Source organism: Tribolium castaneum, chromosome 1 (genome assembly GCF_031307605.1).
Source record: "Tribolium castaneum strain GA2 chromosome 1, icTriCast1.1, whole genome shotgun sequence".
Taxonomy (NCBI): domain Eukaryota; kingdom Metazoa; phylum Arthropoda; class Insecta; order Coleoptera; family Tenebrionidae; genus Tribolium; species Tribolium castaneum.
Genome location: NC_087394.1, coordinates 6,147,922 through 6,175,701, shown reverse-complemented (window position 1 = coordinate 6,175,701; position 27,780 = coordinate 6,147,922). Strand labels below are relative to the sequence as shown.

General features: G+C 28.3%; 2 protein-coding genes and 2 long non-coding RNA genes across 5 annotated transcripts; 1 reads left to right on the top strand and 3 right to left on the bottom strand.

Moving 5' to 3' along the window:
* Nucleotides 1-7,338: 7,338 nt before the first annotated feature.
* Nucleotides 7,339-9,221, bottom strand: LOC107397674 (uncharacterized). The gene is made up of 7 exons (XM_064357347.1): nt 8,991-9,221; nt 8,757-8,941; nt 8,190-8,707; nt 8,036-8,135; nt 7,703-7,813; nt 7,502-7,654; nt 7,339-7,454 (listed from the first exon to the last, which is right to left on the bottom strand). The coding sequence occupies exons 1-7, from the start codon at nt 9,004-9,006 to the stop codon at nt 7,389-7,391; spliced, it is 1,149 nt and encodes a 382-aa protein (XP_064213417.1). The 5' UTR covers nt 9,007-9,221; the 3' UTR covers nt 7,339-7,388.
* A 2,149-nt stretch (nt 9,222-11,370) lies between these two features.
* LOC135266686 (uncharacterized) lies at nt 11,371-12,903 on the bottom strand. The gene is made up of 3 exons (XR_010334828.1): nt 11,948-12,903; nt 11,791-11,901; nt 11,371-11,735 (listed from the first exon to the last, which is right to left on the bottom strand). It is a non-coding gene; the product is annotated as an uncharacterized LOC135266686 (long non-coding RNA).
* Nucleotides 12,904-21,433: 8,530 nt separating this feature from the next.
* LOC135266899 (uncharacterized) lies at nt 21,434-22,971 on the bottom strand. Its single transcript, XR_010335107.1, has 3 exons — nt 22,079-22,971; nt 21,914-22,024; nt 21,434-21,852 (listed from the first exon to the last, which is right to left on the bottom strand). It is a non-coding gene; the product is annotated as an uncharacterized LOC135266899 (long non-coding RNA).
* Nucleotides 22,972-25,291: 2,320 nt separating this feature from the next.
* LOC135266891 (uncharacterized) lies at nt 25,292-26,927 on the top strand. 2 transcript variants are annotated; one of them, XM_064358333.1, is made up of 7 exons: nt 25,292-25,443; nt 25,497-25,623; nt 25,674-25,793; nt 25,847-25,992; nt 26,044-26,160; nt 26,212-26,261; nt 26,513-26,927. In XM_064358333.1, exons 1-7 carry the CDS (start codon nt 25,366-25,368, stop codon nt 26,856-26,858), a joined length of 984 nt encoding a protein of 327 aa, XP_064214403.1. In that variant the 5' UTR covers nt 25,292-25,365; the 3' UTR covers nt 26,859-26,927. The 2 variants fall into 2 exon arrangements, with proteins under 2 accessions (XP_064214403.1, XP_064214408.1); XM_064358338.1 differs by lacking the exon at nt 26,044-26,160.
* The last annotated feature ends 853 nt before the right edge of the window (nt 26,928-27,780 follow it).

Here is a 27,780-nt window from a genome sequence, read left to right as displayed (position 1 = left end):
TAAATACAGATACATTTAAGATGAGATGGAAAGCCCCAAGTAAAATTTTGAGCAACCTATAATAATTTATTTAAAAAGCAGCGTGATGTGTATACAGGGTGGCCCAGCTCAGCTCAGTTATTAGTAAAGTTGGTTTTTTGATGTTTTGTGGACGTTATTTATACTCTAAGGCGTATTTCAGGCAAATATTTTTAATTATACAAAATTAATTTAATTAATTAAAATTAATTTAATTTAAGTCATTTTTTTAATGACTTGTCATTATTTTTTAGTTCTCTTTAGGATGTAAGAAGCACTAAAAAATAATAGCATGCCATTCAGAAAAATATTATTATGACGTAATACTTTTTTGAGACACTCTGTGTAATCAAAAATATTCTCCTGAAATACGTCATCAAATGTCCAACTTTACTAATAATTGAGCTACGGAAGACGGGAGCTGAGCTGGGCCACCCTGTATAATATAAAAACGTAACGATTTTTCTATTTCGTTGATACAGAGAGTCTTCTAAATACTTCCAGCGTTTCAAACAATTAAAGGAATCAGAGAAATGGTAATAAAAAAAATAAAATTCCTGCGAAGGACAATGCAATAATCTCCCTGATTTCCAAAAAAAATCCTTCAAATTAAACTGTAAAAGCAATGAATTAACTCTAGATAAATTGTTTATTTTAAAATTTTTGGACATTTAGTTTACCATAAACAGTGAACACTTAAGTAAGTAAATTATATAGTAATATCTAAGCATAGCACCAAAAAATGTTGCAATTTTGTAATTGTTGGCATTCAAAAAAATCTCCTCAACATGATAAAAAAGTATGAAAGTTAATTAATCAAAAACATTTTATTTTACCTACACAAAAGTGATCAAAAAATGACCAATTTTTTCAAATGGAATTACCCTTTGAGTTGAGTTTTTGATCCGACAAAAAATATTTTGTAATTTTAACAAAATGTTAACAACACGTTTTTTAAATTATGTTTTTTGTTCTACATTTTATTTGTCAATTTTATTTTGGAGATACGAGTTTTTTAAAAATTAAAGTTAAATAAATGATTAGCGGTGATTCAACGATAAAAGTAACGTTTTTGCAACATAATTAACGTCTCTTTCTTTACGTTAGTGTGCTTCTCAAAAAAGCCTTTGGCTGTAAAAAAAGATAAACCGACAATCACTACTTGAAGCATTCATATTTTTTTGTCAAAATATCTTGAATAAACTTTTTTTTTCAATAAACATCTTTTTTCAAGTGTTATCCCGTTTACGATTTCCCGAATTTTAGGTATAATTTGTAATCTAATTTATTTTAATGAATAAATTGAATAATGGTTATAACATGAATAAGTAAACAAAATAACGTAAAGTGGGCAAAATAACTGAGAATATTGATAGTAAAACCCACAAAATGTTACACAGAAATACGAGTATAAAAATTCGACTTCTTTAAATTATGGAGTATTTTTAATAGTTTGGTTAAGTTTTAAATAATAAATACAGGTACATTTAAGATGAGATGAAAAGCCCCAAATAAAATTTTGAGCAACCTATAATAATTTATTTAAAAAGCAGCGTGATGTGTATACAGGGTGGCCCAGCTCAGCTCAGTTATTAGTAAAGTTGGACTTTTGATGTTTTGTGGACGTTATTTATACTCTAAGGCGTATTTCAGGCAAATATTTTTGATTATACAAAGTGTCCCAAAAAAGTATGGCGTCATAATAACATTTTTTTTAATGACATGTCATTATTTTTTAGTTCTCTTTAGGATGTAAGGATGTAGGACATGTAAGACATCCTCATAAGCACTAAAAAATAATAGCATGCCATTCAGAAAAATATTATTATGACGTAATACTTTTTTTGGGACACTCTGTGTAATCAAAAATATTTTCCTGAAATACGTCATCAAATGTCCAACTTTACTAATAATTGCGCTACGGAAGACGGGAGCTGAGCTGGGCCACCCTGTATAATATAAAAACGTAACGATTTTTCTATTTCGTTGATACAGAGAGTCTTCTAAATACTTCCAGCGTTTCAAACAATTAAAGGAATCAGAGAAATGGTAATAAAAAAAATGAAATTCCTTCGAAGGACAATGCAATAATCTCCCTGATTTCCAAAAAAAAAATCCTTCAAATTAAACTGTAAAAGCAGTCGCCTCAAAAAAAATCAATTAACTCAAGTTAAATTGTTTATATTAAAATTTTTGGACATTGGACACTTAAGTAAGTAAATTATATAGCAATACCTAAGCATCGCACTAAAAAATGTTGCAATTTTGTAATTGTTGGCATTCAAAAAAAATCTACTCAACATGATAAAAAAGTGTGAAAATTAATTAACCAAAAACATTTTATTTTACCTACACAAAAGTGATCAAAAAATGACTCAATTTTTTCAAATGGTATTACCCTTTGAGTTGAGTTTTTGATCCGACAAAAAATATTTTGTAATTTTAACAAAATGTTAACAACACGTTTTTTAAATTATGTTTTTTGTTCGACATTTTATTTGTTAATTTTATTTTGGAGATACGAGTTTTTCAAGAATTAAAGTTAAATAAATGATTAGCGGTGATTCAACGATAAAAGTAACGTTTTTGCAACATAATTAACGTCTCTTTCTTTACGTCATTTTTACGTTAGTGTGCTTCTCAAAAAAGCCTTTGGCTGTAAAAAAAGGTAAACCGACAATCACTACTTGAAGCATTAATATTTTTTTGTCAAAATACCTTGAATAAACTTTTTTTTTCAATAAACATCTTTTTTCAAGTGTTATTCCGTGTTACGATTTCCCGAATTTTAGGTATAATTTGTAATCTAATTTATTTTAATGAATAAATTGAATAATGGTTATAACATGAATAAGTAAACAAAATAATGTAAAGTGGGCAAAATAACTGCGAATATTGATGGTAAAACCCACAAAATATTACACAGAAATACGAGTATAAAAATTCGTCTTCTTTAAATTATGGAGTAATTTTAATCGTTTGATTAGGTTTTAAATAATAAATACAGGTACATTTAAAATGAGATGGAAAGCCCCAAGTAAAATTTTGAGCAACCTATAATAATTTATTTAAAAAGCAGCGTGATGTGTATACAGGGTGGCCCAGCTCAGCTCAGTTATTAGTAAAGTTGGACTTTTGATGTTTTGTGGACGTTATTTATACTCTAAGGCGTATTTCAGGCAAATATTTTTGATTATACAAAATGTCCCAAAAAAGTATGGCGTCATAATAACAATTTTTTTAATGACATGTCATTATTTTTTAGTTCTCTTTAGGATGTAAGGATGTAGGACATGTAAGGCATCCTCATGAGCACTAAAAAATAATAGCATGCCATTCAGAAAAATATTATTATGACGTAATACTTTTTTGAGACACTCTGTGTAATCAAAAATAATTTCCTGAAATACGCCATCAAATGTCCAACTTTACTAATAATTGAGCTACGGAAGACGGGAGCTGAGCTGGGCCACCCTGTATAATATAAAAACGTAACGATTTTTCTATTTCGTTGATACAGAGAGTCTGTAACTTCCAGCGTTTCAAACAATTATAGGAATTAGAGAAATGGTAATAAGAAAAATGAAATTCCTGCGAAGGACAATGCAATAATCTCCCTGATTTCCAAAAAAAATCCTTCAAATTAAACTGTAAAAGCAATCGCCTCAAAAAATCAATTAATTCAAGTTAAATTGTTTATTTTAAAATTTTTGGACATTTAGTTTACCATAAACAGTAAACACTTAAGTAAGTAAATTATATAGTAATATCTAAGCATAGCACCAAAAAATGTTGCTATTTTGTAATTGTTGGCATTCAAAAAAATCTCCTCAACATGATCAAAAAGTATGAAAGTTAATTAATCAAAAACATTTTATTTTACCTACACAAAAGTGATCAAAAAATGACCAATTTTTTCAAATGGAATTACCCTTTGAGTTGAGTTTTTGATCCGACAAAAAATATTTTGTAATTTTAACAAAATGTTAACAACACGTTTTTTAAATTATGTTTTTTGTTCTACATTTTATTTGTCAATTTTATTTTGGAGATACGAGTTTTTTAAAAATTAAAGTTAAATAAATGATTAGCGGTGATTCAACGATAAAAGTAACGTTTTTGCAACATAATTAACGTCTCTTTCTTTACGTTAGTGTGCTTCTCAAAAAAGCCTTTGGCTGTAAAAAAAGATAAACCGACAATCACTACTTGAAGCATTCATATTTTTTTGTCAAAATATCTTGAATAAACTTTTTTTTTCAATAAACATCTTTTTTCAAGTGTTATCCCGTTTACGATTTCCCGAATTTTAGGTATAATTTGTAATCTAATTTATTTTAATGAATAAATTGAATAATGGTTATAACATGAATAAGTAAACAAAATAACGTAAAGTGGGCAAAATAACTGAGAATATTGATAGTAAAACCCACAAAATGTTACACAGAAATACGAGTATAAAAATTCGACTTCTTTAAATTATGGAGTATTTTTAATAGTTTGGTTAAGTTTTAAATAATAAATACAGGTACATTTAAGATGAGATGAAAAGCCCCAAATAAAATTTTGAGCAACCTATAATAATTTATTTAAAAAGCAGCGTGATGTGTATACAGGGTGGCCCAGCTCAGCTCAGTTATTAGTAAAGTTGGACTTTTGATGTTTTGTGGACGTTATTTATACTCTAAGGCGTATTTCAGGCAAATATTTTTGATTATACAAAGTGTCCCAAAAAAGTATGGCGTCATAATAACATTTTTTTTAATGACATGTCATTATTTTTTAGTTCTCTTTAGGATGTAAGGATGTAGGACATGTAAGACATCCTCATAAGCACTAAAAAATAATAGCATGCCATTCAGAAAAATATTATTATGACGTAATACTTTTTTTGGGACACTCTGTGTAATCAAAAATATTTTCCTGAAATACGTCATCAAATGTCCAACTTTACTAATAATTGCGCTACGGAAGACGGGAGCTGAGCTGGGCCACCCTGTATAATATAAAAACGTAACGATTTTTCTATTTCGTTGATACAGAGAGTCTTCTAAATACTTCCAGCGTTTCAAACAATTAAAGGAATCAGAGAAATGGTAATAAAAAAAATGAAATTCCTTCGAAGGACAATGCAATAATCTCCCTGATTTCCAAAAAAAAAATCCTTCAAATTAAACTGTAAAAGCAGTCGCCTCAAAAAAAATCAATTAACTCAAGTTAAATTGTTTATATTAAAATTTTTGGACATTGGACACTTAAGTAAGTAAATTATATAGCAATACCTAAGCATCGCACTAAAAAATGTTGCAATTTTGTAATTGTTGGCATTCAAAAAAAATCTACTCAACATGATAAAAAAGTGTGAAAATTAATTAACCAAAAACATTTTATTTTACCTACACAAAAGTGATCAAAAAATGACTCAATTTTTTCAAATGGTATTACCCTTTGAGTTGAGTTTTTGATCCGACAAAAAATATTTTGTAATTTTAACAAAATGTTAACAACACGTTTTTTAAATTATGTTTTTTGTTCGACATTTTATTTGTTAATTTTATTTTGGAGATACGAGTTTTTCAAGAATTAAAGTTAAATAAATGATTAGCGGTGATTCAACGATAAAAGTAACGTTTTTGCAACATAATTAACGTCTCTTTCTTTACGTCATTTTTACGTTAGTGTGCTTCTCAAAAAAGCCTTTGGCTGTAAAAAAAGGTAAACCGACAATCACTACTTGAAGCATTAATATTTTTTTGTCAAAATACCTTGAATAAACTTTTTTTTTCAATAAACATCTTTTTTCAAGTGTTATTCCGTGTTACGATTTCCCGAATTTTAGGTATAATTTGTAATCTAATTTATTTTAATGAATAAATTGAATAATGGTTATAACATGAATAAGTAAACAAAATAATGTAAAGTGGGCAAAATAACTGCGAATATTGATGGTAAAACCCACAAAATATTACACAGAAATACGAGTATAAAAATTCGTCTTCTTTAAATTATGGAGTAATTTTAATCGTTTGATTAGGTTTTAAATAATAAATACAGGTACATTTAAAATGAGATGGAAAGCCCCAAGTAAAATTTTGAGCAACCTATAATAATTTATTTAAAAAGCAGCGTGATGTGTATACAGGGTGGCCCAGCTCAGCTCAGTTATTAGTAAAGTTGGACTTTTGATGTTTTGTGGACGTTATTTATACTCTAAGGCGTATTTCAGGCAAATATTTTTGATTATACAAAATGTCCCAAAAAAGTATGGCGTCATAATAACAATTTTTTTAATGACATGTCATTATTTTTTAGTTCTCTTTAGGATGTAAGGATGTAGGACATGTAAGGCATCCTCATGAGCACTAAAAAATAATAGCATGCCATTCAGAAAAATATTATTATGACGTAATACTTTTTTGAGACACTCTGTGTAATCAAAAATAATTTCCTGAAATACGCCATCAAATGTCCAACTTTACTAATAATTGAGCTACGGAAGACGGGAGCTGAGCTGGGCCACCCTGTATAATATAAAAACGTAACGATTTTTCTATTTCGTTGATACAGAGAGTCTGTAACTTCCAGCGTTTCAAACAATTATAGGAATTAGAGAAATGGTAATAAGAAAAATGAAATTCCTGCGAAGGACAATGCAATAATCTCCCTGATTTCCAAAAAAAATCCTTCAAATTAAACTGTAAAAGCAATCGCCTCAAAAAATCAATTAATTCAAGTTAAATTGTTTATTTTAAAATTTTTGGACATTTAGTTTACCATAAACAGTAAACACTTAAGTAAGTAAATTATATAGTAATATCTAAGCATAGCACCAAAAAATGTTGCTATTTTGTAATTGTTGGCATTCAAAAAAATCTCCTCAACATGATCAAAAAGTATGAAAGTTAATTAATCAAAAACATTTTATTTTACCTACACAAAAGTGATCAAAAAATGACTCAATTTTTTCAAATGGTATTACAAAATGTTAACAACATGTTTTTTAAATTATGTTTTTTGTTCTACATTTTATTTGTTAATTTTATTTTGGAGATACGAGTTTTTCAAGAATTAATCTTGAGGCATTAATATTTTTTTGTCAAAATACCTTGAATAAACTTTTTTTTTCAATAAACTTTTTTTTCAAGTGTTATCCCATGTTACGATTTCGCGAATTTTTTTAAAAAACAAAGTTTCTCAAAAAAGACTTTAGATGAGAAATAATAAACTGACAATCACTAGTTAAGACTTTAATACAATACAGACTTATTGTTTCTTTAAACATTTTAATGATATTCAGAAAAGATTAAGTACTTAATATAGTTATCTATAAACTACCACAAATAAAGAAAAAAGTAATTGCTTCAAACATTTCAAACGAGGCTACGTTTGCGAAGGTTAAACAAAACTAAAGCATATGAGACGGAAATTCGAAAGACCTGAAAGAAAAATTGAAATAAAAAATCACAAGTCAACATATACAAACCGAAACAAACATTTTGTAATCTAAACAAATCCCAGCCAATACAATACTGTCATTTTTGGTACAATTTGTTATAAACATTAAAAGAATTTTAATATTTTCAACATTCCAATGGTACCAAGGAGCTCCGCCTAAAGTTAAAAATATACTATTCGTCTAAAATAAATATAATTGGAAAGTAATCAAAATATTATTTTTACAAACCACATCTATAAGTTGTTGGCCATTCCAACAAAACAGTACAGTGTTACACAAAGCAGTTACGACAAACATAAATGCCTGTACTTTCACAGTGTTGGTCGTAGTGTCCGCAAACTAAAACTTGTTTTGTTAGTTTTTTCAAAATATGTACAGTCACAACCATAAAGAATGTCACCCCTACAAATGTTTTGGACCATAGAAATCAATAAACATTCCTTCGGAAATTTATCTATTATTATTATTTTTGTTATTGTTTGCGCTCAGCTCCTTGCCACCTGGACCAGTTTATACAGGTGACATTCTTTATAATCGTGACTTTACTCGTAGTTAGCTTACATTTATGATAAACGCGAAACAAGTAATCAAAAGAAACACACCCAGTACCAAGAAGAATGGCATGTACATCAGTACAATATCAACCATCATATCGATTAACCTAAAAATATTTACTAAAAAAATTATTTCATTAATTTAAGCCAATTAAATAAACTTTTTTAATTGAACATGGTGTGTTATACAACGACGTAATGCTTCTCCTATTTCTCGCTGATACTGAGTGTCTTCTAAATGTTCCCCACTTTCCAAATAATCAGTCTCGTACGTTTGTAGCAAATATTCTTCAATGAGGGAGAACTGTAGCTGGATTTCTAATATTGCGTAAACGAAAACAAAACACGGCTTCACTGAATGGTAGCCTAAATATGGCACGCCACTGTAATAAAATACATTTAACAAAACCGACCATTTGCCAAAATACTCCTCGAAAACTTGATTAGAAATGAAAAAATATCTCTGGTTTTCACAAAACGGCAAGTTGATAACCATTGTAGTCGAAGAAAACAACAAAATGCATGAAATGCAAGTGTTTATCACTTGACATTTTCTCTCGAGCTTAATTCGAGCTTCTTTTCTTATAACATCAAGTGACCAACTAATTTTCTCAAAAAATGCTACTGCTCTGAAAATGTCCTGAGACAAAGCTCCAGACAGAACCGCCGACACAGTCATCTCAAAAAAGTCAAGTCAGCGCACATCACAACAGTTTTATTTCACTTACAAAAAGGAAAAATGCTGTTATTGGTCCATATTTGATCGAAAGATTTACGTCGAAATGTCTGATCATGTAATATAGCTGTAAACAAAGAACAAGCGAATGAAATGTAATAACAGTAAAGTCGCAAAGTTTTGTTATCTTGTAACTGTTGACATCAATAAATATTCTCCTCAACATAATAAAAGGATCTAAAAGTTAAAGAGATAATAACAAACTGTAAATTAATTTTTTTATTACCTTTAAAATCGGTCATCGTGTACCTATTAGGCTGAAAGCTCTCTTCACTCTACCGCTAGTATGCAATTATGCACAAATATCAAAAATACATAATTTAATAATTAATAGAGCATTATAGATTTCTATTTACCAGAAACTAAAATCACTAAAAATTCCGGCTGATTGTTTATTTATTTATTTTATTAATGGATAACTGGACTGTAAATACATTTTCGAGCAAAAATAGGTCAATAAAAATCTAGAGGAATATATTCAAAGTAATGTTTTGGCAAAGTTTTTATTTTTCTACTTACTATTTTCTTTTTCTTTTTCATTTTTGTTTATCACACTATTTTTTTTCTTAATATTATAGGTAGATAAGTATTATTATAATTATTACCTATCAGGCTGAAAGCTCACTTCTCTCTACCGCTAGTAAGCAATTATGCACAAATATCAAAAATACATAATTTAATAATTAATGAAGCGTTAAAGATTTTTATTTACCAGAAGCTAAAATCACAAAAAATCCCGGCTGATTGTTTTAAGGAAAGTTTAATAAAATACGTCAATAATATATTATTTTATTAATGGATAACTGGGCAGTAAATACATTTTCGCGCAACAATAGATCAATGAAAATCTAGAGAAATATATTCAAAGTAATGTTTTGGTAAAGTTCTTATTCATCTACTTATTTTTCTTTTTCTTTTTATTTATTTTTTCAATTTTGTTTGTCACATTATTTTTTTTTCTTATTATTATAGGTAGATAAGTATTATTATAATTATTACCTATTAGGCTGAAAGCTCTCTTCTCTCTACCGCTAGTACGCAATTATGCACAAATATCAAAAATACGTAATTTAATAATTAATAAAGCGTTATAGATTTTTATTTACCGAAAACTTAAATCACTAAAAATTCAGGCTGGTTGCTTTAAGAAAAGTTTAATAAAATACGTCAATAATATATTATTTATTTTATTAATGGATAACTAGACAGTAAATACATTTTCGAGCAAAAATAGATCAACAAAAATCTAGAGGAATATATTCAAAGTAATGTTTTGGCAAAGTTCTTATTCGTCTCCTCACTTTCTTCTTTTTCTTTTTCATTTTTGTTTTCAATTCTGTTTATCACACTATTTTTTTTCTTAATATTATAGGTAGATAAGTATTATTATAATTATTACCTATTAGGCTGAAAGCTCTCTTCTCTCTACCGCTAGTACGCAATTATGCACAAATATCAAAAATACGTAATTTAATAATTAATAAAGCGTTATAGATTTTTATTTACCGAAAACTTAAATCACTAAAAATTCAGGCTGGTTGCTTTAAGAAAAGTTTAATAAAATACGTCAATAATATATTATTTATTTTATTAATGGATAACTAGACAGTAAATACATTTTCGAGCAAAAATAGATCAACAAAAATCTAGAGGAATATATTCAAAGTAATGTTTTGGCAAAGTTCTTATTCGTCTCCTCACTTTCTTCTTTTTCTTTTTCATTTTTGTTTTCAATTCTGTTTATCACACTATTTTTTTTCTTAATATTATAGGTAGATAAGTATTATTATAATTATTACCTATTGGGCTGAAAGCTCTCTTTTCTCTACCGCTAGTACGCAATTATGCACAAATATCAAAAATACAAAATTTAATAATTAATGAAGCGTTATAGATTTTTATTTACCAAAAAATTAAATCACAAAAAATTCAGACTGGTTGCTTTAAGAAAAGTTTAATAAAATACATCAATAATATATTATTTATTTTATTAATGGATAACTGGAAAGTAAATACATTTTCGATCAAAAATAGGTCAATAAAAATCTAGAGGTATATATTCAAAGTAATGTTTTGGCAAAGTTCTTATTCGTCTCCTCACTTTCATCTTTTTCTTTTTCATTTTTGTTTTCAATTTTGTTTATCACACTATTTTTTTTCTTATTATTATAGGGAGATAAGTATTATTATAATTATTTGTATTTTTCTTGCAATTTAAGTTCGATCTCGTTTTGTACTGGGTTAATCTGAGTAGGCTGGGTAAACACCAAATAAATATCACACAAATGTCATGTTATGTTACAAATTAAATGACGTGAGAAAACTAAGAAAAAAATACCAAACGTTTGTTTTAGACTTTTGTAATTCATTAATAAAATTCTTTCTCTAATTATTATTTTAACAATTCTTGCAACAAAAGTAAAATCCCTATTTTTCAGGAACAAATAACATTTATTCAATTCAAAAAGGCTTACATTTCTTTAAATGATAGCTTCAGGCTCAATTTTATGCGCAACGCAAAAATGGTGGATGCGCCGGGTAACATTTCTTTGTTCAATATTATTATAAGATATAAGATTATTAATTATTAAATCTGTAATTTACAAAACTTCAGTTCATATTTTTCACCATTCAAAAGCCAACAAATCAATAAAAATCAATAAAAAAAACTATAAAGAAATTGACAATTTTACTTCTGCTTTCTTCAAACGAGACTACATTTACGAAGTTTCAACAAAACTAGAGCATACGATGCGGAAATTCGTAAAAGCTGAAATAGAAATTACATTGAAAAATTAATATTACATAATCTACGAACGGAAACAAATAGTTGGTAATCTGCACGTATTCCGGCCAAAACAATGCTCTCATTTTTGGTACAATTCATTATAAACATCAAAAGAAGTTTGATGTTATCAAGATTCCAGTTGTACCAAGGAGCTCCGCACAAAGTAACAAAAATATCGCTTGTCTGAAATGAAATACAACCTTTGGAAAGTAAATTAAATATTAAACTATTTACAAACCACATCTATGAGCTGTTGACCAATCCAACATAACAGTATAGCGATGCACACAGTATTTGAAGCAAACATAAATATTCGTATTTTTAAAATAGTGCTCATTGTGTCCGCAAACTAGAATTTATTTTATACCAGTTTTTTTAAATGTGTTCAAACTCACATTTATGATGAACGTGAAACAACTAATGAGAAGTAAAACCCCAAACACCAGAAAAAAAGGCATACCTATGAAGGCAAGATTCAACGCCATTTTGACCAACCTATAAATAATTTATTTAAAAATATTGACTTGATAAATTTAGACACTTTAAAACTTTTTTAAGGCAATGTGGTGTTTAATACAAAAACGTAACGATTGGCCTATTTCTTGTTGATATCGGGTGTCTTGTAAATATTTACAACGTTTCAAACAATCCGTCTGATACGTTTCCAACAAATATTCTCCAAGAAAGAAGAATTGTAAATGTGCTTCTAACATTCCGTAAACAAACATATAACAAGTTTGAAAAAGACGATAATATAAAAAATGAACTCCTATCAAATATAAATAGTAAAGAACAGACGACCATTCGCCAAAATATTCCTCAAACATTTCAATGCAAATAATAAAATCCCTCTGACTTCCAAAACAAGGGTAATGAATGATTATGGCACTTAAAAATAGCAGAAAAGTGCTGGTTATGTAGAAATTTATGGTCCGACATTTTCTCTCAGCCTTGATTTGACCACTTTTCTGTATTATATTAAGAGGCCAGCAAGTTTCACGAATAAATGTGACCGTTTTAAAAATTTCTTTTTGCATAATTAAAGAAATAACTGCTACAGTAATCATCTGAAAAAAAACAATTCATTACACTGAAGACACCGGCTTCTTACTTCACTCACAAACAACAGCGATATTGTTATAGGGCCATATTTGATTAAAAGATTTGTGTCGTAATTTTTGAATATGTAGTATATCTGTAGGCACAGAACGACCGAGTAAATTGTCGTAAGAAAAACGTTACAGTATTTCGTTATTTTATTATTGCTGACGTCCATTAAAAGTATCCATCTCAACATAATAAAAGGGTCTAGAAGTTAATGAATTAATAACGTAATTTGGCCGAAATTTTATTATTACCACCAGCTTCAGTCATTATGCTGTGTGTTCACTACACTGTAAATAATCTAAATGTTTCGTATAGACAAATATCGAAAAAACATTAAACCAACTTAAAATCAAATATTTAAAATGAAACGACTCGTTAAATCTGACCTGATTGCAATATTATTCTGATGCATTGAAATAACAAGCAATAATGTTTTTTTTTTGTTTTACGAAACTAGGAATAAAAATAAACTTATAATAACAATTTCTATTACAATAAAAAAATATATAGCAAATCTTCAAGTGCGTTTTGTTCTCCTTAAAGATAATAATTTTTCTTTAAGATAAAGAGGCAGAAAATGTTTTGTATAACTAACATACGTCACAATACAAATAATAATAAAAATAGTACACTTAATCAAATTAAAAAAAAGAAACAGGGCATCGAGCGGAGTTGTTCACCCTATTTAATTTTGGTCTTGGATTTATAATTAGGCGTACAGTCACGATCAAAAAGAATAACACCATTAAAACCGCAGTCACATATCTTTCCGGTTAATGTGTACGTTTTTGGCGAGTTTAAAGACTAGTTGGACAGTTTGTAAACTAACCTGTTTGTTGAAATTTATGACCTAAAACATTTTAGTCGGGCTTTGCTATCCAGCCCAATTGGTAGGGGTCTCATTCTTTTTGATTGTAACTGTACTTAATTCAGGAGTGATTGTAGAATAAACTACGGTAAAAAGTTTTCGAGAAAAAGTCGGTTAAAATCGTTGAAATGCAATGCTAAAGTACTAAAGTAAAAGAGCTATATTTATGCAAAAAAATCAAACAGGTATTACAAAAAAAAACAGTACAATATATAAAATGAATCGTAGAATTTGTCTGAATAAACCATTTTGTTCCTAGACTTTTAGTTTTCGAGTTGTGAATGTTTCTAATGAAAAACGTAAAATGCCTCTGTAATCGGAACTGTTTCCCAGGGCGACTATAGGTTTCAACAGTTCGACAGAAAATTTGAAGTGAGTTGAAATATCAAAAGGGCTAAGTGCCGTTTTCTTTTAAAATACGTTTATGGCATAGAAATGAGCTAAACGCCATGGAGAATAATGTTACAAAAAAGCTTTGTGTCCAAAATATGTCTGCTATGTTAAATTTGGGTTAAGTTGCGTTATTTTTACAAGCAACTGTATGTTTAACCAAGTTTTCTTTGAATAACTTTTTTTTAAATTGGCACTTTGCCCCTTTGATATTTCAACGCCTCAATTATTATTTTATTGCATTTTATACACAAAGTAAAAATAGTGGATGCGCCGGGATAAAATTTTGGTTCAATATTTAAACAATATTTTGTAAAATAATTGGAGCCAAATTTCCTTAAACACATTCATGGTACATTGCAATTGACTTTTCTGCAACTAATCATTTGATTCAAACAAAATTTTATTAAAACCAATTATTATTTTATTGCATTTTATCACAAATCAAAAATGGTGGATGCGCCGGGATACTACTTTTTATTAAATTTTCCTAAAAATATTGATGATAAATTGCGATTGACTTTTTTGAAACTAGTCATTAGATTCAAACAAAATTTTATTAAAACCAATGATTATTTTATTGCATTATTTTAAAGCTATGAAACTGGTGGATGCGCCGAGATAAAAAATGTACTATTTTTAATTTTTTTATTATAACATGAAATCAGTTTACCTTCTCTTTCAATATTTGAAAAAAATAATCAAAGTATAAAAAATACAAAAAATACGTCAAATGTTTTATTTCTGGTTGTTTCAAATTTTGTAAAAAAAATAGAGACCCTCAAACTGATTATTAAATTAAATCTGTAATTTACAAAACTACACATTTTTCACCATTCAAAAGCTAACAAATCAATACAAATTTTTTAGTTAAAAATTAAACTGTTAAAACAGTTAAAAAATAATTAAGAAAACTATTAAAAAATTGTCAATTTTACTTCTGCTTGTTTCAAACGAAACTACATTTACGAAGTTTCAACAAAACTAGAGCATATGATGCAGAAACTCGTAAAAGCTGAAAAAAAAAATTAAACTAAAAAAGTAATATTACACAATCTGCTAACGGAAACAAATAGTTGGAAATCTGCACGTATTCCGGCCAAAACAATGCTCTCATTTTTGGTACAATTCGTTATAAACATCAAAAGAAGTTTAATGTTGTCAAGATTCCAGTTGTACCAAGGAGCTCCGCACAAAGTAAAAAACATATCGCTTGTCTGAAATAAAATAAAACTTTTGGAAAGTAAATTAAATATTAAACTATTTACAAACCACATCTATGAGTTGTTGACCAATCCAACATAACAGTATACTGTTGCACACACTACTTGAAACAAACATAAATATTCGTATTTTTAAAATGTTGCTCATTGTGTCCGCAAACTACAATTTATTTGGTACCAAATTTTAAAGCTGTGTTCAAACTCACATTTATGATAAACGTGAAACAACTAATAAAGAGTAAAACTCCAAGCACCAGAAAAAAAGGCATACCTATAACGGCAAGATCCACCACCATTTTGACCAACCTATAAATAATTTATTTAAAAATACTGACTTGATAAATTTAGACACTTTGAAACTTTTTTAAGGCAATGTGGTGTTTAATACAGAAACGTAACGATTTGCCTATTTCTTGTTGATATCGGATGTCTTGTAAATATTTACAACGTTTCAAACAATCTGTCCGATACGTTTCCAACAAATATTCTCCAATAAGGAAACATTGTAAATGTGCTTCTAACATTCCGTAAACAAACATATAACAAGTTTGAAAAAGACGATAATATAAAAAATGAACTCCTATCAAATATAAATAGTAAAGAACAGACGACCATTCGCCAAAATATTCCTCAAACATTTCAATACAAACAATAAAATCTCTCTGACTTCCAAAACAAGGATAATTAATGATTATGACACATAGAAATAACAGAACAGTGCAGACTGTGTAGAAACTTATGGTCCGAAATTTTTTCTCAGCCTTTATTTGACCATTTTTCTTTATCATGTTAAGAGGCCAGCAAGTTTCACGAATAAATGTGTCCGTTTTAAAAATTTCTTTCTGCAAAAGTAGAGAAATAACCGCTACAGTAATCATCTGAAAAAAAACAATTCATTACACTGAAGACACTGGTTTTACTTCACTCACAAACAACAGCGATATTGTTAAAGGGCCATATTTGATTAAAAGATTTGTGTCGTAATTTTTGAATATGTAGTATATCTGTAGGCACAGAACGACCGAGTAAATTGTCGTAAGAAAAATGTTACAGTATTTCGTTATTTTATTATTGCTGACGTCCACTAAAAGTATCCATCTCAACATAATAAAAGGGTCTAGAAGTTAATGAATTAATAACGTAATTTGGCCGAAATTTCATTATTATCACCAGCTTCAGTCATCATGCTGTGTGTTCACTACACTGTAAATAATCTAAATGTTTCGTATGGACAAATATCGAAAAAACATTAAAACAACTTAAAATCAAATATTTAAAATGAAACGACTCGTTAAATCTGACCTGATTACAATATTATTCTGATGCATTGAAATAATAAGCAATAATGTTTTTTTTTGTTTTACGAAACTAGGAATAAAAATAAACTTATAATAACGGGTTTCTATTACAATAAAAAAATATATAGCAAATTTTCAAGTGCGTTTTGTTCTCCTTAAAGATAATAATTTTTCTTTAAGATAAAGAGGCAGAAAATGTTTTATATAACTAACATACGTCACAATACAAATAATAATAAAAATAGTACATTTAATCAAATTAAAAATCCAAACAGGCAATCGAGCGGAGTTGTTCACCCCATTTTATTTTGGTCTTGGATTTATAGTTAGGTGTACAGTCACGATCAAAAAGAATGACACCATTAAAACCGCAGTCGCATATCTTTCCGGTTAATGTGTACGTTTAAAAACTAGCTGGATAGTTAGTAAACTAACCTGTTTGTTGAAATTTATGACCTAAAACATTTTACTCGGACTTTGCTATCCGGCCCAATTGGTAGGGGTGTCAGTCTTTTTGATTGTAACTGTACTTAATTCAGGAGTGATTGTAGAATAAACTACGGTAAAAAGTTTTCGAGAAAAAGTCGGTTAAAATCGTTAAAATGCAATGCTAATGTACTAAAGCAGAAGAGAAAAATTTATGCAAAAAAATCAAACAGGTATTACAAAAAAAAACAGTATAATATACAAAATGAATCGTAGAATTTGTCTGAATAAACCATTTTGTTCCTAGACTTTTAGTTTTCAAGTTGTGAATGTTTCTAATGAAAAACGTAAACTGCCTCTGTAATCGGAACTGTTTCCCAGAGCGACTATAAGTATCAACAGTTCGACAGAAAATTTGAAGTGAGTTGAAATATCAAAAGGGCTAAGTGCCGTTTTCTTTTAAAATACGTTTATGGCATATAAAAGAGCTAAACGCCATAGAGAATAATGTTACAAAAAAGCTTTGTGCCAAAAATATGTCTGCTATGTTAAATTTGGGTTAAGTTGCGTTATTTTTACAAGCAACTGTATGTATAAACAAGTTTTCTTTGAATAACTTTTTTTTAAATTGGCACTTTGCCCCTTTGATATTTCAACGCCTCAATTATTATTTTATTGCATTTTATACACAAAGTAAAAATGGTGGATGCGCCGGGATAACATTTTTTTGTTCAATATTTAAAAAATATTTTGTAAAATAATTGGAGTCAAATTTCCTTAAACATATTCATGGTAAATTGCAATTGACTTTTCTGCAACTAAACATTTGATACAAACAAAATTTTATTGAAACCAATTATTATTTTATTGCATTTTATCACAAACCAAAAATGGTGGATGCGCCGGAATACTTTTTTTATTAAATATTCCTAAAAGTATTGATGATAAATTGCGATTGACTTTTTTGGAACTAGTCATTTGATTCAAACAAAATTTTATTAAAACCAATTATTATTTTATTGCATTATTTTAAAGCTATGAAAAATGGTGGATGCGCAAAGATTAAAAATGTACTATTTTTAATTTTTTTATTATAACATGAAATCAGTTTACCTTCTCTTTCAATATTTGAAAAAAATAATCAAACTATAAAAAATACAAAAAATACGTCAAATGTTTTATTTCTGGTTGTTTCAAATTTTGTAAAAAAATAGAGACCCTCAAACTGATTATTAAATTAAATCTGTAATTTACAAAACTACACATTTTTCACCATTCAAAAGCTAACAAATCAATACAAATTTTTTAGTTAAAAATAATTAAGAAAACTATTAAAAAATTGTCAATTTTACTTCTGCTTGTTTCAAACGAAACTACATTTACGAAGTTTCAACAAAACTAGAGCATATGATGCAGAAACTCGTAAAAGCTGAAAAAAAAATTAAACTAAAAAATTAATATTACACAATCTACTAACGGAAACAAATAGTTGGAAATCTGCACGTATTCCGGCCAAAACAATGCTCTCATTTTTGGTACAATTCATTATAAATATCAAAAGAAGTTTAATGTTGTCAAGATTCCAGTTGTACCAAGGAGCTCCGCCCAAAGTAAAAAAAATATCGCTTGTCTGAAATAAAATAAAACTTTTGGAAAGTAAATTAAATATTAAACTATTTACAAACCACATCTATGAGTTGTTGACCAATCCAACATAATAGTATACTGTTGCACACACTACTTGAAACAAACATAAATATTCGTATTTTCAAAATGTTGCTCATTGTGTCCGCAAACTACAATTTATTTGGTACCAAATTTTAAAGCTGTGTTCAAACTCACATTTATGATAAACGTGAAACAACTAATAAGAAGTAAAACCCCAAGCACCAGAAAAAAAGGCATACCTATGACGGCAAGGTCCACCACCATTTTGACCAACCTATAAATAATTTATTTAAAAATACTGACTTGATAAATTTAGACACTTTGAAACTTTTTTAAGGCAATGTGGTGTTTAATACAAAAACGTAACGATTTGCCTATTTCTTGTTGATATCGGATGTCTTGTAAATATTTACAACGTTTCAAACAATCTGTCTGATACGTTCCCAACAAATATTCTCCAATAAGGAAAAATTGTAAATGTGCTTCTAACATTCCATAAACAAACATGTAACAGGTTTGAAAGAGACGATAATATAAAAAGTGAGCTCCTATTAAATATAAATAGTAAAGAACAGACGACCATTCGCCAAAATATTCCTCAAACATTTCAATACAAACTATAAAATCTCTCTGACTTCCAAAACAAGGATAATTAATGATTATGACACTTAGATATAACAGAACAGTGCAGAGTGTGTAGAAACTTATGGTCCGAAATTTTCTCTCAGCCTTTATTTGACCATTATTTTTTATCATGTTAAGAGGCCAGCAAGTTTCACGAATAAATGTGACCGTTTTAAATTCTTTTTGCATAATTAAAGAAATAACAGCTACAGTAATCATCTGAAAAAATACAATTCATTACACTGAAGATACCGGTTTTTACTCACTCACAAACAACAGCAATATTGTTATAGGGCCATATTTGATTAAAAGGTTTATGTCGTCATTTTTGAACATATAGTATATTTGTAGGCACAGAACGAGCGAGTAAATTATCGTAAGAAAAATGTTACAGTATTTCGTTATTTTGTTATTACTAACATCCATTAAAAGTATCCATCTCAATATAATAAAAGGGTCTGGAAGTTAATGAATTAATAACGTAATTTGGCCGAAATTTTATTATTACCACCAGATTTAGTCATTATGCTGTGTTTTCACTACACTGTAGATAATCTAAATGTTTCGTATAGACAAATATCGAAAAAACATTAAAACAACTTAAAATCAAATATTTAAAATGAAACGACTCGTTAAATCTGACCTGATTACAGCATTATTCTCATGCATTAAAATAACAAGCAATAATGTTTTTTTTTTGTTTTACGAAACTAGGAATAAAAATAAACTTATAATAACGGGTTTCTATTATAATAAAAAAATATACAGCAAATCTTCAAGTGCGTTTTGTTCTCCTTAAAGATAATAATTTTTCTTTAAGATAAACAGGCAGAAAATGTTTTATATAACTAACATACGTCACAATACAAATAATAACAAAAATAGTACATTTAATCAAATTAAAAAAAAACAAACAGGCCATCGAGCGGAGTTGTTCACCCCATTTCATTTTGGTCTTGGATTTATAGTTAGGTGTACAGTCACGATCAAAAAAAATGACACCATTAAAACCGCAGTCGCATATCTTTCCGGTTAATGTGTACGTTTAAAAACTAGCTGGACAGTTTGTAAACTAACCTGTTTGTTGAAATTTATGACTAAAACATTTTAGTCGGGCTTTGCTATCCGGCCCAATTGGTAGGGGTGTCATTCTTTTTGATTGTAACTGTACTTAATTTAGGAGTGATTATAGAATAAACTACGGTAAAAAGTTTTCGAGAAAAAGTCGGTTAAAATCGTTGAAATGCAATGCTAAAGTACTAAAGTAAAAGGGATAGATTTATGCAAAAAAATCAAACAGGAATTACAAAAAAAACAGTATAATATGTAAAATGAATCGTAGAATTTGTCTGAATAAACCATTTTGTTTCTAGACTTAGTTTTCGAGTTGTGAGTGTTTCTAATGAAAAACGTAAAATGCCTCTGTAATCGGAACTGTTTCCCAGAGTCACTATAGGTTTCAACAGTTCGACAGAAAATTTGAAGTGAGTTGAAATATCAAAAGGGCTCTTTTAAAATAAGTTTATGGCATAGAAAAGAGCTAAACGCCATGGAAAATAATGTTACAAAAAAGCTTTGTGTCCAAAATATGTCTGCTATATTAAATTTGGGTTAAGTTGCGTTATTTTTACAAGCAACTGTATGTTTAACCAAGTTTTCTTTGAATAACTTTTTTTAAATTGGCACTTTGCCCCTTTGATATTTCAACGCCTCAATTATTATTTTATTGCATTTTATACACAAAGTAAAAATGGTGGATGCGCCGGGATAACATTTTTGGTTCAATATTTAAACAATATTTTGTAAAATAATTGGAGCCAAATTTCCTTAAACACATTCATGGTAAATTGCAATTGACTTTTCTTCAACTAATCATTTGATTCAAACAAAATTTTATTAAAACCAATTATTATTTTATTGCATTTTATGACAAATCAAAAATGGTGGATGCGCCGGGATACTATTTTTTATTAAATTTTCCTAAAAATATTGATGATAAATTGCGATTGACTTTTTTGGAACTAGTCATTAGATTCAAACAAAATTTTATTAAAACCACTGATTATTTTATTGCATTATTTTAAAGCTATGAAAAATGGTGGATGCGCCGAGATAAAAAATGTACTATTTTTAATTTTTTTATTATAACATGAAATCAGTTTACCTTCTCTTTCAATATTTGAAAAAAATAATCAAACTATAAAAAATATAAAAAATACGTCAAATGTTTTATTTCTGGTTGTTTTAAATTTTGTAAAAAAAATAGAGACCCTCAAACTGATTATTAAATTAAATCTGTAATTTACAAAACTACACATTTTTCACCATTCAAAAGCTAACAAATCAAGACAAATTTTTTAAAACTGTTAAAACAGTTAAAAAATAATTAAGAAAACTATTAAAAAATTGTCAATTTTACTTCTGCTTGTTTCAAACGAAAGTACATTTACGAAGTTTCAACAAAACTAGAGCATACGATGCGGAAATTCGTAAAAGCTAAAATAAAAACTAAACTATAAATTAATTCTACATAATCTACGAACGGAAACAAATAAATCGTAATCTGCACGTATTCCGGCCAAAACCATGCTCTCATTTTTGGTACAATTCGTTATAAACATCAAAAGCAGCTTGATATTGTCCAGATTCCAGTTATACCAAGGAGCTCCGCCTAAAGTAAAAAAAATATCGCTTGTCTGAAATGAAAAAAAAAACATTGAAAAGTAAATTAAATATTAATCTATTCTATTTACAAACCACATCAATGAGTTGTTGACCAATCCAACATAACAGTAAAGCGATAGCCACAGTACTAGAAACAAACATAAATATTCGAATTTTTAAAATGTTGCTCATTGTGTCCGCAAACTGCAATTTATTTATTATTAATATGCCAGATTTTTAAGCTGTTTTCAAACTCACATTTGTAATAAACGTGAAACAACTGATAAGGAGTAGAACCCCAAAAACCAGAAAAAAAGGCATAGCTAGGACGCCAAGATTCACCACCATTTTGACCAACCTATAAATAATTTATTTAAAAATATTGACTTGATAAATTTAGACACTTTAAAACTTTTTTAAGGCAATGTGGTGTTTAATACAAAAACGTAACGATTTTCCTATTTCTTGTTGATATCGAGTGTCTTGTAAATATTTACAACGTTTCAAACAATCCGTCTGATACGTTTGCAACAAATATTCTTCAATCAGAAAGAATTGTAAATTAGCTTCTAACATTCCATAAACAAACAAATAACTAGTTTGAAAGAGACGATAATACAAAAAGTGTGATCCTATGAAATATAAATAGTAAAAAACAGACGACCATTCGCCAAAATATTCCTCAAACATTTCAATACAAATGAAAAAATCTCTCTGACTTCCAAAACATGGATAATTAAGAATTAAGACACTTAAAAATAACAGAAAAGTGCTTCCTATGTAGAAATTTATGGTCCGACATTTTCTCTCAGCCTTGATTTGACCACTTTTCTGTATAATATTAAGAGGCCAGCAAGTTTCACGAATAAATGTGTCCGTTTCAAAAATTTCTTTCTGCAAAAGTAGAGAAATAACCGCTACAGTAATCATCTGAAAAAATACTATTCATTACACTGAAGATACCGATTTTACTTCACCTACAAAAAGGAGCAATGTTGTTATAGGACCATATTTGATTAAAAGGTTTATGTCGTAATTTTTTAATATGTAGTATATCTGTAGGCACAGAACAAGCGAGTAAACTGTCGTAAGAAAAATGTTACAGTATTTCGTTATTTTGTTATTGCTGACATCCATTAAAAGTATCCATCTCAACATAATAAAAGGGTCTAGAAATTAATAAATTAATAACTTAATTTGGACAAAATTTTATTATTACCACCAGTTTTAGCCATTATGCTGTGTTCGCTACACTGTAGTTAATCTAAATGTTTCGTATGGACAAATATCGAAAAAACATTAAAACATCTTAAAATCAAATATTTATAATGAAACGTCTGTTAAATCTGGCCTGATTACAGCATTATTCTAATTCGTTGAAATTTTATCCTAATAAAAAAATTATAGCAAATGTTCGATTTTCTTTAAAATAAACAATTATGAGTATAATTCAGTCTTAAATATTCTATTTTAATGACATATAGGTACACTGAGGTTTTTATTTTACCGAACAATATATAACACACATAACACTTAGATCTTACAGTTTCCAAGAAAGACGCAAAAACTAGTCGCAATTTTAATTTAAAAGCCGATTACGGCGAGATCATTAGAGTTAGAGAAAAATGTTAAAATACGACAAAATTAAAAGAACTAGGAGAAAAAATCTGTAAGATAAAAGAGGTCCAAATCGATTTTGAGACGTGTTTAAAACAGACCGTTTAGCCAAAAAACTTTAAATAATGGAAAAAACTTGTAAGTACAATAGATAAAAAATTAAACTAACCCTTAGTTTAGCGAGCATTTCTGTAATTTCATAATTTTAGCAACCTTCGGATGTTGTAAAGTATCGTTAGCAAAAAATAAAATAGAGAAAAAAAATCACACCTTAAATAATAAACAGCGACTTGCATAAAACCAACACACTTATTTGGTTGTCGCAATTTTAATTTAAAAGCCGATTACGGCGAGATCAATTGAGGTAGAAAAAAATGTTACAATACGACAAAATTAGAAAAGCTAGGACAAAAAATCTGTAAGATAAAAGAGGTCCAAATCGACTTTGAAACGTGTTTAAAATACACCGTTTAGCAAAAAAAACTTAAAAAAAATGGAAAAAAATTGCGCTAACAAAAAATAAAATAGAGAAAAAAAATCACACTTTAAATAATAAACAGCGACTTTCATAAAACCAACTCTTATTTGGTTGACCAAAAAAGTTAAAATAAAAACTTAAAGCGGATTTTTGATGTGAGGCATGACTCAAAAATAAATATAAATTTTCGATAACTGAACAAAAACATAAAATATACAAGGTGTATCAGAAATACCTGTCTTAATTTTAACAGGTAACAGAGCTCAACAAATGAACCATATTTTCTATTTGTAATTTTTCAATAAAAAAATTCGCAAATTTACTTAAAATTAGGATAAAGATAAAATACTAAAACAAATTTGGTGTCGTTTGCGCAAGCGTGTATATATGACTGCATATGCTTAATTTTTTTAGGGCTTATTAAAAAAAGTTTGGAACATAATTAATTTTCAGGATTGATAAACAGATACTCAAAATAAAAAACAATTTAAACGGTTTAAGTTTAATTTACAAAATAGCGAACCACGCATGGGTTAAATGGTTAAAATAAAAAAAATCAGAATATAAATGGCGTCCCAAAAATAAATTCATTATTTAAAAAGCGATTTTTGCTTTTTTTTCTTGGTGGAGAAATTTTAAAAGATAAACTGACCTGGCTTGGAAAAAAAGAGGTGGCAATTACAATTAAAACCATAAATTCTTCAAATAGTTTTAACAGAGTTTTCTGTTTTATAATATTTTTTATAACTTTTTAGTTCCAAACAATCTTATCTTGTTAACAGATATAATATCACTATAATTAGGCACTTCTTAAGTGTTTTTCTTACTTCTTAAGCAAGTTAACAGTAACATTAAAGAATAGGGATTTTGTTTTTTTTTTACTTTTGTTAGCAGTATTAACACTCAAAAAATCTAGGTGAATTAATTTAATGAATTATTTATTATATAAACGCAAATTTTTTATGTCTTGAACATAATATAATTTTATTTTATAATTGAATAATTTCAGTATTTATAAAGAACGTTAAAATTTTATTTATTTTTTTAATAAACTTTATCAGAAGACTGGCCGTCGATTAGAAATTTTCAAGACCGGCAAAATATAAAAAATAATTATTTTGCAATCTAACAAGGGGAACAGAAACGTTTTTAGAAAGAGTTGGAGGATTTTAAAGGTAGAGAAACCAGTTATTGCAAAAATTTTGCTTCTTTATTATTATTTTTAATTAGTATATTTTCTAATACGCAGCATACGTATCTTATTATCAAACAGATCGCGGAAATGTTGCAACAATTAAATTTCAATAAATTTTCCCGTAGTTTGTCACTTTTATCTTTATCAAAAATGCTCATTTGTACTTACTTTATCAGATAAGAGAATAAACGGTTTAAGAGCATTACCACATGATAGTCAGTGATTATGTTTACTTCAGTGACCTACTAAACAAAAATGAACGGAAACAACAAAACCATAATTAATAAATCTCTGGCAAAACCTTTGGCTGTGACCGCCGGCTTATTGGGATTGGTCTGTATTTTACAATTTTTGATAATAGAATAATTGCTTATAACTAAAACCAGATTCAAGGAATAGCCTGGACCACCCTTTCAGTGTTGTGTATTTGTTGCTACACCGGATCAATACAACTCGATAAAAATGCAAGTTCGGCCGAATATTACAGAGTCATTTACGTCATATTTTTACACGGTAATAAAATAATTTAAATTTAATTTTTGCACACAATAAATTAATTGTAGAACCGAACAAAACCACCAACAGTGAGTTGTTGATTCAGCCGAAGGAGTTTCTCATTTTTATGTGCTTCTATGCGGCCTTTTCTGCCATTTGGCTGTGCATTTCTGGAGCTGTAATTTGGGGTAAGCTTATCACAATTAATCCCATTTAATTCTTTATCACGAAAATTTTTCAGCAATGATTCACAATAAGTGGCAGCTTACGAAATGTTTGTTTGGGGGTTGGTCAACCACTGCGTTTATTATCAGCCTTGTTGACATTATCCTGACCAGTTTATTAGGGCGTGATTATGCCAGAATTGAGAACACATCTGATTTATTGGTAATTAATTAATTTCAATTGTGGGGAAATTATTTCAGTAATTATTTTCAGACTCTTGTATGTTATGGAATTGTTATGTCACTGGCGTGCCGTGGTTACGTCCTGTGGGTTGTTAATGTTGTTTTTGCGGTTGTTTTTCTCAAATTTACCATAAAAATCGTCTTGAAAGTAACAAAAATTAATAACGGCTTGAGCCAATTATTTATTGTTTTGTTTTAGGAAAATCAGGGATCAGCGATGCCAATTATTCACGGATATGAATCGAACAAGTAAGTATTAGTTGTTTTAAAACTATAAAAACGCCAAAATCGCATTTAACCGAATTATTTTTTGTAAATAAGATTGATAAAAATTTTAGTTATTTATGATTAAATCTCTCAATAAAAGTATAAATTGCATTTGCTTTAATTTTTTTGAATCGCGTGAATAATTAATGCGACCTTGGCGTTTTTTATAGTTTTGAAACAGCTAATACATACTTAATAATTTTTTTTCATTGAAATTTTAATTAATTGTGCAGTAACCCACCATGGTTTAATGATTCTGATAAAGACCTTTGGTCAAGTCCTGCCAAGGCTGAAGGATACGATAATCAAGGTTTCACAAGGAGCGAGTCCTTTTTTCCTGCGTCAGTATCACAACAGGACGATATTTACAGTTCGCCGATTAGTGAACCTGAATTTGACAATGAAGATTTCTTTTCTGGGTTTACGCCAAATAAAACAGTAAAAACTGGCAAAAATAGAGAAAACAAATTTAATTTAAATCATACTGGAGGACCTATAATTCCTGATCCTGATTATACACCACCTAATACGCCAAGGAGTATAAAGTCGGTCTTGAGATCGAGAAGTAATTATGAATAAAAAATGATTGCTTTGTATTAATTATGTTATTATGTACATTGTATTAATTATATTTTTTTAAACTAAAAATTTGTATCATTTTTTAGTCCACTTATACCAAATACATAAATACAATTTTATTACTTAAAAAAATTTAAAACAAGCTAACTGGCTGAATTATTTGCGAATTATGTTATTTTAATCAATTTCGTGCAATTTAGCTCTTTTTTTTAACGGAAATAAAACCAAAAAGTAAATGAAACATAAAACAATAAAAATCAAATACATAACAAATAGAAAAGCCAAAAATTCGTATGTAAATTATTTTTTGTGATAATTTTGCTTGTTTTTGTGGTCGACCATTTTTTGGTATATAAAATGTTTTCAAGAAAAAACATAAGAAAAGAAGAAAAAAAAATTCTATTCTACAACAAGAATAAAACTTGATAATCCTTGTATTTTGTAGAGAATTGGTGTTTTAAAATTTATTTCATCTTTAAAAATATTTACAAAGCAAACTCAAACTCTCAAAAAAAATCGATTGTTTTGATTTAATTTTCTTACTGGAACCTAGCGTATTTTGTGCGAGTTTTTCGGAACAAGCCTAAAAATTCGGCCAATTCTGAGCCTGCAGAAGTAAAAATATAAAAAATACATTCTTGTGATCTCTTACTCAGTTAAGATATTGTATATACAAGTCACACGAAATTCTTATGCATACTTAGCAAAAAAAATAGTTATTTTAAACAATTTCGAGTAATTTTTGTTGATGGAAAGCAGAAGGCAGCACATCAATAAATTAATTTTTAAGATAATATTAATTGTTTTTTTTGTTACCTAAGCCTTTTTTGGCCCCAGGAATGTTTAAAAAAAATAATAATTAGTCCACAAAAAATATATGGACTTAACCAAAAGTAACGCACAAAATTCATATCTTTAAGTC